Source organism: Diaphorina citri, unplaced genomic scaffold, assembly GCF_000475195.1.
Source record: "Diaphorina citri unplaced genomic scaffold, Diaci psyllid genome assembly version 1.1 scaffold1432, whole genome shotgun sequence".
Taxonomy (NCBI): domain Eukaryota; kingdom Metazoa; phylum Arthropoda; class Insecta; order Hemiptera; family Psyllidae; genus Diaphorina; species Diaphorina citri.
Window position 1 is genome coordinate 40,272 of NW_007378858.1, and position 13,046 is coordinate 53,317.

General features: G+C 42.0%; 1 protein-coding gene across 1 annotated transcript in view; it reads right to left on the bottom strand.

Moving 5' to 3' along the window:
- LOC103515862 overlaps positions 1-13,046 on the bottom strand; it is a 63,000-nt gene that overhangs the window by 39,368 nt on the left and 10,586 nt on the right. Inside the window, exons 5-20 of the mRNA XM_026828438.1 lie at positions 12,429-12,611; positions 11,948-12,117; positions 11,189-11,314; positions 10,296-10,477; positions 9,627-9,746; positions 9,246-9,300; positions 8,546-8,818; positions 6,784-6,906; positions 5,737-5,875; positions 3,603-3,721; positions 2,904-3,093; positions 2,239-2,515; positions 1,976-1,989; positions 1,014-1,200; positions 864-965; positions 301-697 (exon numbers count right to left, since the gene is read on the bottom strand). Coding sequence (XP_026684239.1) covers positions 301-697; positions 864-965; positions 1,014-1,200; positions 1,976-1,989; positions 2,239-2,515; positions 2,904-3,093; positions 3,603-3,721; positions 5,737-5,875; positions 6,784-6,906; positions 8,546-8,818; positions 9,246-9,300; positions 9,627-9,746; positions 10,296-10,477; positions 11,189-11,314; positions 11,948-12,117; positions 12,429-12,611 — 2,657 coding nt within the window. The remainder of the gene's footprint in view (positions 1-300; positions 698-863; positions 966-1,013; positions 1,201-1,975; positions 1,990-2,238; positions 2,516-2,903; positions 3,094-3,602; positions 3,722-5,736; positions 5,876-6,783; positions 6,907-8,545; positions 8,819-9,245; positions 9,301-9,626; positions 9,747-10,295; positions 10,478-11,188; positions 11,315-11,947; positions 12,118-12,428; positions 12,612-13,046) is intronic.

Genomic DNA, 13,046 nt, shown 5'->3' on the forward strand with positions numbered 1-13,046 from the left:
GAACATCTAGGTTAAACATTATTGAGCTTGGTGGGTGACATACCTGATCTAGAAGGATGATCAGTAGCTGACGCGGTACTTGCTAACTGATGACTCAATTCTTCTTCTGCAGAGAAGAACACATCACTCTGATTTACTATAGAACACTCGGGTTAAACGCTATTGAGCTTGGTTGGTGACATACCTGATCTAGAAGGATGATCAGTAGCTGACGCGGTACTTGCTAACTGATGACTCAATTCTTCTTCAAGGGAAGGGAAATTCCGGGATTTTTCAAAAATTCCATTAGAGTATTCTTACCTTAAGATACTTGGCCTGGACCAGATGCAAACTCTTGTCCGTCTCGCACATCGAACTCACGGACTCCAGCATGAGAGGACCGCCGCTAATACTCGCAATCTCCAACCACAGGTCATTGACATCGTTCCCCCTCGTCTGAGATCGGTTGCTTCCGGAAGTATTTGTGTTGGAGCTAGAACCACCTCCTCCTCCACTGGTGTTGACTCCGCCCCCTACACCGCCTCCCGTGCTGCTATTGGTCGCCTGAAGAACCAATGAGAAACAAGTATTGGGTATTATAGTAAACAAACTCGTCTGAGATCGGTTGCTCCCGGATGTATTCGTGTTGGAGCTAGAACCTCCTCCTCCACTGGTGTTGACTCCGCCCCCCACGCCCCCCGGCGCTGCTATTGGTCGCCTGGAGAACCAATCAGAAAGAAGTATTATTTTGGGCACTGGTAAAAGATTTATTTTATTTTTTTACTATCCATTTATTTTAACCTATAAAAATTTAAAATAATAATAATAAGAATCTCCTAGGCAGGGTAGGTTCTCAGACTAGCATTGTTATATGAATCTCCTACGTCTCTACTGTAATATACTCACCAGTTGGACTAGAATCAATGAGTCTGGCATAGGGAACTCCATTGATAGTTCTCAGACTAGCATTGTTATATGAGAATCTCCTAGGCAGGGTAGGTTCTCAGACTAGCATTGTTATATGAATCTCCTACGTCTCTACTGTAATATACTCACCAGTTGGACTAGAATCAATGAGTCTGGCATAGGGAACTCCATTGATAGTTCTCAGACTAGCATTGTTATATGAGAATCTCCTAGGCAGGGTAGGTCTCCTTTCTACTGAGCTGGCAGGAGATGGGCTGGCAGTGCTATCGCCCGTGGACCCTGTCATTTCCCGACCTGAAAACCAAATGACAAACCCAATCAATCAACTCTCAAATACTCCCTCCCCCAAATACAACTCAAACCCAAATACAACTCAAACAACTCAAACCCAAATACAACTCAAACAATCAACAACCAAAGACAAACCCAATCAATCAACTCTCAAATACTCCCTCCCCCAAATACAACTCAAACCCAAATACAACTCAAACAATCAACAACCAAAGACAAACCCAAATGTGTGTATGTGAAAGACACCCCTATCCCTCTCCTAATCCTAATCCTTTATCACATATTTTTGTATTTTTTTTTCTTTTTTTAATATTTAAACAAGGTTTTTTTTTACATATGTTTAAACTACACCTATGAAATATATAAGACCTTGTTTAGACTGCGGGAGTAAAGGGATTTTTCAGTCTCATTCTGGCAGGATAAACAAGGTATAATCTTGGACATCTGAAATGAAAACATCAAATCATTGTCCGATCTATAGTGAGGTCTACGTTTTAACTCGACCGTTATGCATTTGGTTTAGATGTCTGTTTGTTTGTTCCGCTATAAGATGCGATTGCCTGGTCCGATTTTGATGAAATTTTGGTAAATGAGTTCCTTGAATCAAGGCATGTCGATCCGTGAAATTTGGGGGCCCAGAATTGAGTAATAGTAATATTTGTGCTTTATTTATTATTAAATTTTGACATATCATGACAATTACAAGATTAAATTGTGACAGCACTACCACTAGTCCACCCAACCCCCCCCCGGGGGCCAACAGAAGGACGCGTGGAGCATGAGGGTGGCCCCCTGGATGGGGGTGTGAACAAGACGAAAAATGAAACCAAAACAAGTGGTTCCCAATGTTTACTTTTTGGTCTTGACTTTTCTAAAGAGGTGCTCTATTAAACTGTTGGTATAATGGAACAATTTGTTTTAAGCTGACAGTCTAAATAAAGCACTACTTACACTTATACTTTTCTACCACCAAAGGAAATCATGAAATTCAAAAGTGGTCCGTGGCTTGAGTAAGTTTGAGAACCCCTGCTTTAAACTCACCTATATTTGCCATCAGCATCAGACTCGGGGCACGTCAGGGGCGGAATCCCATGGTGGCACTCCGGGGGTAGGCGCGGGGCTTGTAGTTTACTCTCAGGGTCGGTAATGAGGAGCACCAGGGTTTCCAGGCCCGTGATCACATGGTATAGCTGGGGGGAGGTGAATTTGCCGGAGAGTTTGCCCAGTTGTATTTCCAGTTGCCAGGCGTATTCGAGCGTTTCCTGATCTAGGCTGCGACCTGTATCCGAGAACATGGCATGACCTCGAATTTGTAGACCTGGGGAGACAACGAACGAAAATAAAACCTTATGTCATGAATGTTACTTATAGTGAAGCTGAGAACATCTGTTCATTTTTGTGTGGATATCACAGTCTTACTAATATTTGCTTAGTCTAGCTGGGAGACTTTAAACAGGGAGGATACCAGTCTGAATTTCCCTTTCTAAAGAAATAGCAAAGGTTGAGTGCGAAGGGCATCCGCTTGTAAAATTTGAAGCCAAAACCAAATGTCAGCCTAAAGCAATCACCTCGATTAGGGCTGATTGAGAGGCTGACGAAAAACGCCGACCCCGTCTGTACACGGGAAAAGGCGAAGAAAAAGAAGATCCTATAGGACGGAAAGTAACGTAATCAGCTGAATTTTTCACTTTCTTTCGTTCACATACCAGACAGCATAAGATGACCTTGTTGTAAGTGTTTGTCTTTGGATGTTCTGTTCAGAACTCGGTCCGTAGTTATGAGAATAGCAGGGGATAGTAGTAACTGAAGCAATGTCTCCTTGTAGGATTTCTTCATCTCGAACCCGAACCTCTCGATTAGAATGACGGGACAGGCTGGGTCGTTGTCCGTGCAGTTCTGAAATACAGATGTATCAGAGACACAATATTAGATTCATAGAAGCTTCTTCTTCTTCTTCTTCTTCTTCTTCTTCGCCTTTTCCCATGTTCAGATGGGGTCGGCGTTTGTCGTCGGCCTCTCAATCAGCTTTAGAGTGATCGCTTTGAGGCCAACTGGTTTTGGCTGAACAAATCGCAAAGTCGATATCTTGTATTTTCTAGGTAAGGAGTCGTTTAAAAACACCATGTTATATCTGCTCTTTGACTTGGAAACCTCACCCAAGTAAGCGCAACTGTTCTATTCTAAGTCCAAGTAACTTTAGCGCATGTATCATGTACGATGTAGGGGAGCAAAATTATTAACTCAGCAGTAACCTGTTTGGTGTCATACGAAAAAAAAAAAAAAAAAAAAAAAAAAAAAAACAACCACTTAAGTTTTTTTTCCCTTTAAAACCTTCACACAACGGCCCAAAAAAAAAAAAAAAAAAAAACACTACCACTGTCCTTAGTTTTTTTTCCATTACATACCTTCATCAGATGCGCCTGAATATCGTGCATAGTAATAGACACTATCACATCCAATGGTCTGTAGACACGGGGATCGAACTCCTTCTTGAGTGAGATTTCATCTTCCCCACAACTTGTATCTGAAAAGATAGAATAGAATATACAATATACCTTGTTTATCCTGCTAGAACGAGGTTGAAAAGTCCCTTTACTCCCGCAGTCTAAACAAGGTCTTATATGTACATACTTATTATGTGAATGAAAAACCTTGTTCAAATAATATCTTATATTATCATTTTTATTATTATTATTATTATTATTATTATTATTATTATTATTATTATTATTATTATTATTATTCATATTTCGATTGCAAATATTTCAACGGGTGACACTTTCTCTCGTGTTCTTGTGTTAATCCAGCACCTGAATGGGTAGTATTGTGTCTCTTCACGCCCATCTGATACACGAGTTTTTTTTCGAGAGGCTTGATAGAGGGAACTGTTTAGGTCTTATCATTCCGAAATCAAAGAGAGAAGGAGGACGGGATAGAAAAAAGCCAGCCATTCCGAAAACAAACCTTAACTTTTGAGGATAAAGTCCGCCCCGGGCAAGAATCGAACCCGCGACCTAGCGCTTATAAGGCAGACGCGCTACTCTCCAAGCAATCTGGGCTGACAATCTAATAACCTATCTTAGGTTGTGGCCACACATAATCGACCACAGAGCCAGGTATTGCACTGTGTGTTTACTGGCCGTCGATCCATCATTGATCGAAAGCCAGTCAACAAAGTTTGGACACACGCCAGCCTAGTTAGCTTAGTTGGCAGTGCGTCTGTCTTGTAAGCGCTAGGCCGCGGGTTCGATTCCCGCCCGGGGCGGATTTTATCCTGATGGGATAATGTTCGTTCTCGGAACGGCTGGCTTTCTCCTATCCTGTCTTCCTTCTCTCTTCGATTTCGGAACGATAAGACCATAGCAGTTACAGTTCCCTCTGTCAAACCTCTTAAAAAAAAAAGTTTGGACCCACCTTTCTTGTTAGCTTACCTTCGTTTACATATGTTCCTCCATTTCCTAGCATTATCCTGGGGCCGGGGATGTAGTATGGTGCCGTCTCGTGCCTGTAGCTTAGCATGCCGGTCCATGCTTTCTACCACCAGCCGACTGGAGTATACTTCGGGCAGGAAAAGGGCCAGGTCCACACTTTCGCCTTGAATCCAGAAGCGAAGGGGGAGAGTGGCTGGTAGGAAGTCGTCGAATGGGAGGTCGAACGAGAAGTCGAACAGGTCTCAACGATAAGACCATAGCAGTTACAGTTCCCTCTGTCAAACCTCTTAAAAAAAAAAAAAAATTGGACACACCTTTACTGTTAGCTTACCTTCGTTTACATATGTTCCTCCATTTCCTAGCATTATCCTGGGGCCGGGGATGTAGTATGGTGCCGTCTCGTGCCTGTAGCTTAGCATGCCGGTCCATACTTTCTACCACCAGACGACTAGAGTATACTTCGGGCAGGAAAAGGGCCAGGTCCACGCTTTCGCCTTGAATCCAGAAGCGAAGGGGGAGAGTGGCTGGTAGGAAGTCGTCGAATGGGAGGTCGAACGAGAAGTCGAACAGGTCTCCACAGATGGCGATGTGGGCTGAAATAAATGTCATAGTGCTTATTTATGTAAATGTAAAAATGTAGTTTCTCTGTGTTGTTATGTCACAACTTTGGTGCTCACTGCAGCATTGTAGGATTTTTTCCAATATCTCAATAAGCCTAACATCCAATGTTTACCTACTATGCTGGCACCGGTTATAGCTACTCATTTTCCTGGCACCGGTCATAGCTACTCATTTTCCTCACGAGGCTGAGTGGGCCCCGCAACAGCCAGTCACGGAATCAATCATTTGCTTGATCCAAAATTTCTTGACCCCGCCGGGAATCGAACCCGGGTCTCCCACGCGCAAGGCGAGTGCAGTGACCACTACGCCATGGGAGCTGACATAGTGCTTATTTATACTGTTTGAATAGAACTAAAATTAGTTTTCATAGCGAATAGCTTTACTGTACAAAGGTGATATCCATTTCTGCGTAGAATTTCACTCATGCATAAAAGTAACTGCAATTTTTGAACCCTGGTACAAAGGGCAGGTAAAGACATTATCTTACCTATATTAGAATCGGCTGGGGCGCTGGTTGTATGGTTAGGTTTAGCATTGGTAGGATTACTAGCAGCAGTAGCGCTATCTCGCGGCGTTGTAGTGGAATTCATGTCTGTGAACTGCTGATCCTCCCCAAATATGCTTTCCTGAAAAATTGGCATTGAAAATTGAAATACAGTTAACTCCTTTTCTCACATCAAATCATTAATACTTTGAAAGTTTGAAATAAAGCATAGAGCTTTTTCACAACTTTTGAAGGTATCACAGCTTTACTAAGTGCCTTCTTTACTATTAATTCCCGTTCATCTTTTTTCACTGGTAAAGCCGCCACCGGTCGCTACCTTGTTCTCACGAGGCTGAGTGTACCACGAACTCCAAGCACAGAACCGAAAAAACTTCGACGCCACCGGGAATCGAACCCGGACCTCCTCCGACGTACCCACTCAGAGGTTGATTTTTTCTTTCAATTACCTTCAAGAAGTAGAAGTTCCTAAGCCAAGAGCCATACAGATACATTACAGAGGGGCCTATTTCCAATTCTAAGCTGACTTTATCAGCGGACATACTGTTGAAGTAATCGACACCCACTGTATGAGTAATCGTCCTGATTTATAATTGTCGATATAGAACTTGCAATTTTCTTAGTTCGTTCAATTACCTTCAAGAAGTAGAATTCTTTACTATTAATTCCCGTTCATCTTTTTTCACTGGTAAAGAAAGCCGCCACTGGTCGCTACCTTGTTCTCACGAGGCTGAGTGTACCACGAACTCCAAGTACAGAACCGAAAAAACTTCGACCCCAGCGGGAATCGAACCCGGACCTCCTCCGACGTACCCATACAGAGGTTGATTTATTCTTTCAATAACCTTCAAGAAGTAGAAGTTCCTAAGCCAAGACCCATACAGACACATTACAGAGGGGCCTATTTCCAGTTCTAAGCTGACTTCATCAGCAGACATACTGTTGAAGTAATCGACACTCACTGTATGAGTAATCGTCCTGATTTATAATTGTCGATATAGAACTTGCAATTTTCTTAGTTCGTTCAATTACCTTCAAGAAGTAGAAGTTCCTAAGCCAAGAGCCATACAGATACATTACAGAGGGGCCTATTTCCAGTTCTAAGCTGACTTTATCTGCGGGCAGAGTGGTGGGGTCAAACTTGGGATTTCCATCCTGAAATCACACAACAGAAAATGAAATAGTCAAATAAAACCAATTAAACCATGATTCAGATTAGGGTTCATAAGGCTTTAGATAAATACAAAAAAATAAGAATATACCAATCCGTCATCTTACCCGTCCTACTGTACGGATGTGAAGTCTGGTCCATAAACAAAAAGACAGAACAAATGCGGACATCTGGAACGGAAACGTCAAATAATCTCCTTATTTCATTGTTCCTACGTCAGCTCCCATGGCGTAGTGGTCACTGCGCTCGCCTTGCACGCGGGAGACCCGGGTTACAAACAAGTCAAATAATAAATAAATGCCGTTTCTTTGTATTATTTGGTGCTCACTGCAGCATACGTAGTAGGATTTTCCAAATATCTCAATAATTCAGGGCTTAATGTTTACATACCTACCATCCATGATGGCAACAATCACTATGAGATTATTATTTTATTTTTTTTAATATACATACCTACAGCTACTCATTGTCCTCACGAGGCTGAGTGGGCCCCGCAACGGTCAGTCACGGAATCAATCATTTGCATGATACAAATTTTTTGACTCCGCCGGGAATCAAACCCGGATCTCCCGCATACCTACAAGGCGAGCGCAGTGACCACTACACCATGGGAGCTGACTACCTTTTAAAGATACTTTTCACAGTTTTGACTTCAAGTTTGGCTATTTACCTGTGGCCATGTGAATCCAGTGGCTTTTCTGGAGCGTGGTATCCTCATGGGGGAGAGCAATATTTCTTCTTTGCATAATATGTTCGTTTTTCGATTGCAAATATTTCAACGGGTTACTTTCTGGTGTTCTCGTGTTCACCCAGCACCTAAATGGGAAGTATTGTGTCTCTTATGTACCTTGAAAGAAGTCCTTATGAGCATAGATGAAATACCCGGATGCCTTGCAACCAGTGAGATTCAGTAACCACTCCTGATGATCGTTCCATCTTAGTGGATAATGAGATCTGGAAGAGAATAGAATAGAATAAAGTAGGGTAAAACCGAATAGAATAGTTAAAAAAAGAGGTTTGATAGAGGGAACTGTAACTGCTAAGGTCTTATCGTCCCGAAAACGAAGAGAGAAGGAAGACAGGATAGGAGAAAGCCAGCCGTTCCGAGAACGAACATTATCCCATCAGGATAAAATCCGCCCCGGGCGGGAATCGAACCCACGGCCTAGCGCTTACGAGGCAGACGCACTACCAACTAAGCTAACTCGGCTGGCTACCCGCCTCCTCAGTCCTCACAATTAACCTTACCTATTCGTGGTAACGCGCTTGCTTGCCATGCAGAAGGTCCCGGATTCGAATCCCTGAATTGACAAAAAAATTGTACTCGTTTTTCGATTGCTAATATTTCAACGGGTTACTTTCTGGTGTTCTCGTGTTGAGCCAGCACCTAAATGGGAAGTATTGTGTCTCTTCTCGCCCATCTGATGAGAGGCATACTACGGGATGGGCATGCTACGACACAGGCCACATGCGTCTAATGTAGCAGTTGTTTCATTGCTACGAAATAAAAACGGCGGTGGAACACTCATCTTTTTAAAAATAAAATAAAATATGTACCTATAACTTGGTTCACTAACTTCTTACTATGTTCTCTATTTTACTTGTTCATTATTACTATTTTACCTGTGGCCAAGTAAATCCAGTAGCTTTCCTAGACCTTGGTATCCGCATAGGGGACAGCAGTATTTCTTCTTTCTCCGGTGTGGTGATATCTGCCTGAGGTGGCGGACCAAACGCCGGCATAGGGTGGTAGATCCAGTTAATAGAGATGGCAGCTATTGGGATAGACCAGCAGTCGATCCGAATATTTTCCCGGTCAAAGGAGAAAGTATGCAATGGCCAGGCGAGAAACTTGGTTGAAAAACCTGACCACACCTTGATGTACTCGACCCCGTACTTAAATGTTGTTCCTCACTTAATATCTACACCAGGGGTTCCCAAACTTTCGTGTACTGAGTACCACCTGAGATCTCAAGGTTCTTTAGGCGTACCACCAAACAGCAAATTTTGGGTGATTTGGGGGGTTAAATAAAGAAATTATAGCGCCGCAGGCGAAATTTTGTGTCTGATTAATGTACTTGACCCCGTAAATGTTGTTCTTCACTTAATACCTATAATACCTACTCCAGGGGTTCCCAAACTTTCGTGTACTGAGTACCACCTGACATCTCAAGGTTCTTAAGGCGTACCACCAAACAGCAAATTTTGGGTGATTTGGGGGGTTAAATAAAGAAATTATAGCGCCGCAGGCGAAATTTTGTGTCTGATTGTAGATTTTTTTTCTCTCCTAACAAGGGTTGCCAGGTTTGTTTTTCGCATTTACGAGACAAATCATAAAACTGGGTTTTTCACATCTCTCCACGTACTTCAGCGTACCACTCATTGGAAAGTAGGTAATAATAATAACAATAGTGCTTATTTATACTGCTCGCATAGGACTGAAAAGTCCCTTTACTCCAGCAGTAGGCTACTACTATTATTGCACCACCAGAAATGCTTCCGCGTACCACTCATTGGAAAGTAGGTAAGTACGACTTCAACAGTACAGAGGTGCATTGCCTTTTTGTTTACTCATGTTGTTGTTGTTGTAGCGGCTTTAGCTTTTGCCGAATGGTGTTGGCAGAGTAAAGAAAATACATCTTTTTGTATCTGCCATACACCGTACGACTTCAGCAGTACATAGGTGGATTGACTTTTTGTTTACTCATTTAATGTACCTTGAAAGAAGTCCTTATGAGCATAGATGAAATACCCGGATGCCTTGCAACCAGTGAGATTCAGTAACCACTCCTGATGATCGTTCCATCTTAGTGGATAATGAGATCTGAAAGGGAATAGAATAGAATAAAGTAGGGTAAAACCGAATAGAATTGTTAAAAAAAAAGAGGTTTGATAGAGGGAACTGTAACTGCTAAGGTCTTATCGTCCCGAAAACGAAGAGAGAAGGAAGACAGGATAGGAGAAAGGAATAGAATAGAACAAATTAGGGTAAAACCGAATAGAATAGTTAAAAAAAAAAAGAGGTTTGACAGAGGGAACTGTAGCTGCGAAGGTCTTATCGTCCCGAAAACGAAGAGAGAAGGAAGACAGGATAGGAGAAAGCCAGCCGTTCCGAGAACGAACATTATCCCATCAGGATAAAATCCACCCCGGGCGGGAATCGAACCTGCGGCATAGCCAACCAAATTAACTAGGCTGGCCGAACCACTTTTTGTTATAGAAATAGTGATAACTTACCGTATAGCAAACTCAAGTGTTTCACTTTCAACCAGGGACAGGATAAAATCCGCGCCGGGCGGTAATCGAACGCGCGGCATAGCCAACCAAGTTAACTAGGCTGGCCGAACCACTTTTTGTTATAGTGATAACTTACCGTATAGCAAACTCAAGTGTTTCACTTTCAACCAGGGACCGGAATGTGAGACTGGTGGTAGCTTCAAAGTGCAACAGCTGTCCTGTTACCTTGGTAGTGTAACCGTCGGACCCTATAATCCAAGGCAGGGTCATTTCCAGATAGGAACCCTGACCTACGTTGACGTGAACTGCGTTAGTTTCCTGGAATAAACAAATAAAAACATGGATTTAAAAAGAAAAAGAAATTTTTGGTTATTTTTCATTGTCATCCATTATCGCAAATTTCATACATGATTTTCTTAGAAGCCTTAATATTTTAATTTTAGCTTTAGAATAATAATAATAATAAAACAATAATTAACTAAACGAAACAAAGTCCTATCGCCCAAAAATTTAAAAAAGAAAGAAAAGGGACAGGATAGGAGAAAGCCAGCCGTTCTAAGAACGAACCTTATCTGTTTCAGATCGAATCTTCCCAGCTAACTAGGCTGGCAGTTACTCACCTTATTTTTAGAGAAGAGTAGATCTATGGTGCTTTCATGTAGAGTACTGAGTCTGACATCAAATGACTGGACAGAGCACTAGGCTGCGGTAGCATAGTATGATGAAATAATGAACACCTAATAAATATATTTACCTTATTTTTAGAGAAGAGAAGATCTATGGTGCTTTCATGTAGAGTACTGAGTCTGACATCAAATGATTGAACAGAGCACTAGGCTGCGGTAGCATAGTATGATGAAATAATGAACACCTAATAAATATATTTACCTTATTTTTAGAGAAGAGAAGATCTATGGTGCTTTCATGTAGAGTACTGAGTCTGACATCAAATGACTGGACAGAGCACTAGGCTGCGGTAGCATAGTATGATGAAATAATGAACACTGAACACCTAATAAGTATATTTACCTTGTTTTTAGAGAAGAGAAGATCTATGGTGCTTTCATGTAGAGTACTGAGTCTCACATCAAATGACTGAACAGAGCGTCTTTCGCCAGGCTGCGGGGCGGGGGTAGGTACCATGGTCTGACAGTCCTGAGAATAGAATAGAATAAGCCATAGAATAGAATAAAATAGAACAGAAAATACTACTATGGCTCCGCTATACATTAGTAATAGAAAGTAAAAATCAAAGTGGCAAAGATTTCGAATTAAACTCTTCTGAAACTTTTATTATAACAAATTGAGAATTCTAGTGAATACCAAATCAGCATTGCCAGGGCAAAAACTCGAGCCAGGCCAAAAATTCCAGACCCAAAAACTATTCTCTACATGTCATTACTTAGAGTCAATCCAAAATATTGTAGCTTTGTAAAAATATTGTAGCTTTGAATTACACCTAAAACTGCCAAAAGCGGTAAAATGCCAACCGTTGCATCGATTTTAACCAAAAGATTCGTGTTACAAAATGTAAATATGTCATATTTTAACCGATTACTGAGAGAAAAATTTATGCTTCAGTTGGGACTGAACCCTAAACATTGGATTTGACTCTCAACCAGGTAAGGTGCCTTGAAAGGGCACTTATGAACAGGGATCGGTTAGGCTTGTAAGGGCTAGTGTTTTAACTGTACTGTTTGGCGTTAAAGTGGGGGGGTGACGTACACAAGTCTAGGCTTGAGCTAAAATTATTCAAGCCTAGCCTAGCTTGGCCGTGTCCATCTATACCTGAGGAAAGAAGAACTTGAACAGATGCTCGCGCTGTCTATCTGCCCAAGGCCCGTAGCTGAAGTCTGTACCCTTGCCACACTTGATGTCTACACCCCACATAGGAGCTGCAGACTCTACCATCTCCCCGTTAGCCAATTCCAACATGTGAGGTTCCCGCGGTACTAGACCTGAAAGCAAATAACATCGGAGGATAATTATTAAATTTAAGTAGGACACTTAAAAACTAGGGACCTCAAAACGTGTTTTGGCGCAGAAACCCATGCGCACAAACAAACGAGGCGGTAGTCATGAATTATGACGTCATCGCGTACGGGAGCGTATGCCGTGACGTCAAAGTTCACGATTTACCGGTATTTTTTAAATCGATTTATCTCGGGCTCTAGAAGGCGTAGAAGAAAAAGAAAAATTCCCTTGGTCCTCGTTTTTCCTGCTCTATGACTTTGAAACATCACCCAAGTAAGCGCAACTGATCTATTACCTGGTTCATCCATATAGAAGTAAAGATCCATATTGTTAGAGGATAGCACTACAAATCCAGCACCCATATAACGGGGTGGTTCATCGGAGATACCCATATATTTCGGACTAGGCGCCAGGATGACTTTGAAGTTTTCCGCCTTACACTTGACGAAATGCATGAAATGATCCAGCTTGGACGCAGCTGCGGAAAAAAAGAGGCAGTGTAAGAGTTTTATACGTAGACTTTAAAGATGTACAAGAAAAAGAGACACTAACACCTACACCCAAGGGACAACGGACACCTATTTGAATGTAGAACCCAGAGTAGGTGAGTAAAAATTTAAGTTACAAAAGAAAGGGAACACTAGTCCATTCTCAACCGCACTATAACTAAGGGCAATAGTTTCATTGCACAGAAAGACCTGCCAAGGGACAAAGCCTTTATCTAACATGGCGGTGTGACAGTACAGATTAGTTACACCGTCCTCCGCGTGAAGTACAGTTGAGGATGATTTGGTCCAATTGCATCTTTTAGGCGGCCTTTCCCCCCCCCCCGACCTACGGAGACATTTGAATATTGAGCACAACAGACTTATTAAAATGTTTTAATACAGTCTATGGCCTTAAGATAAGGAGC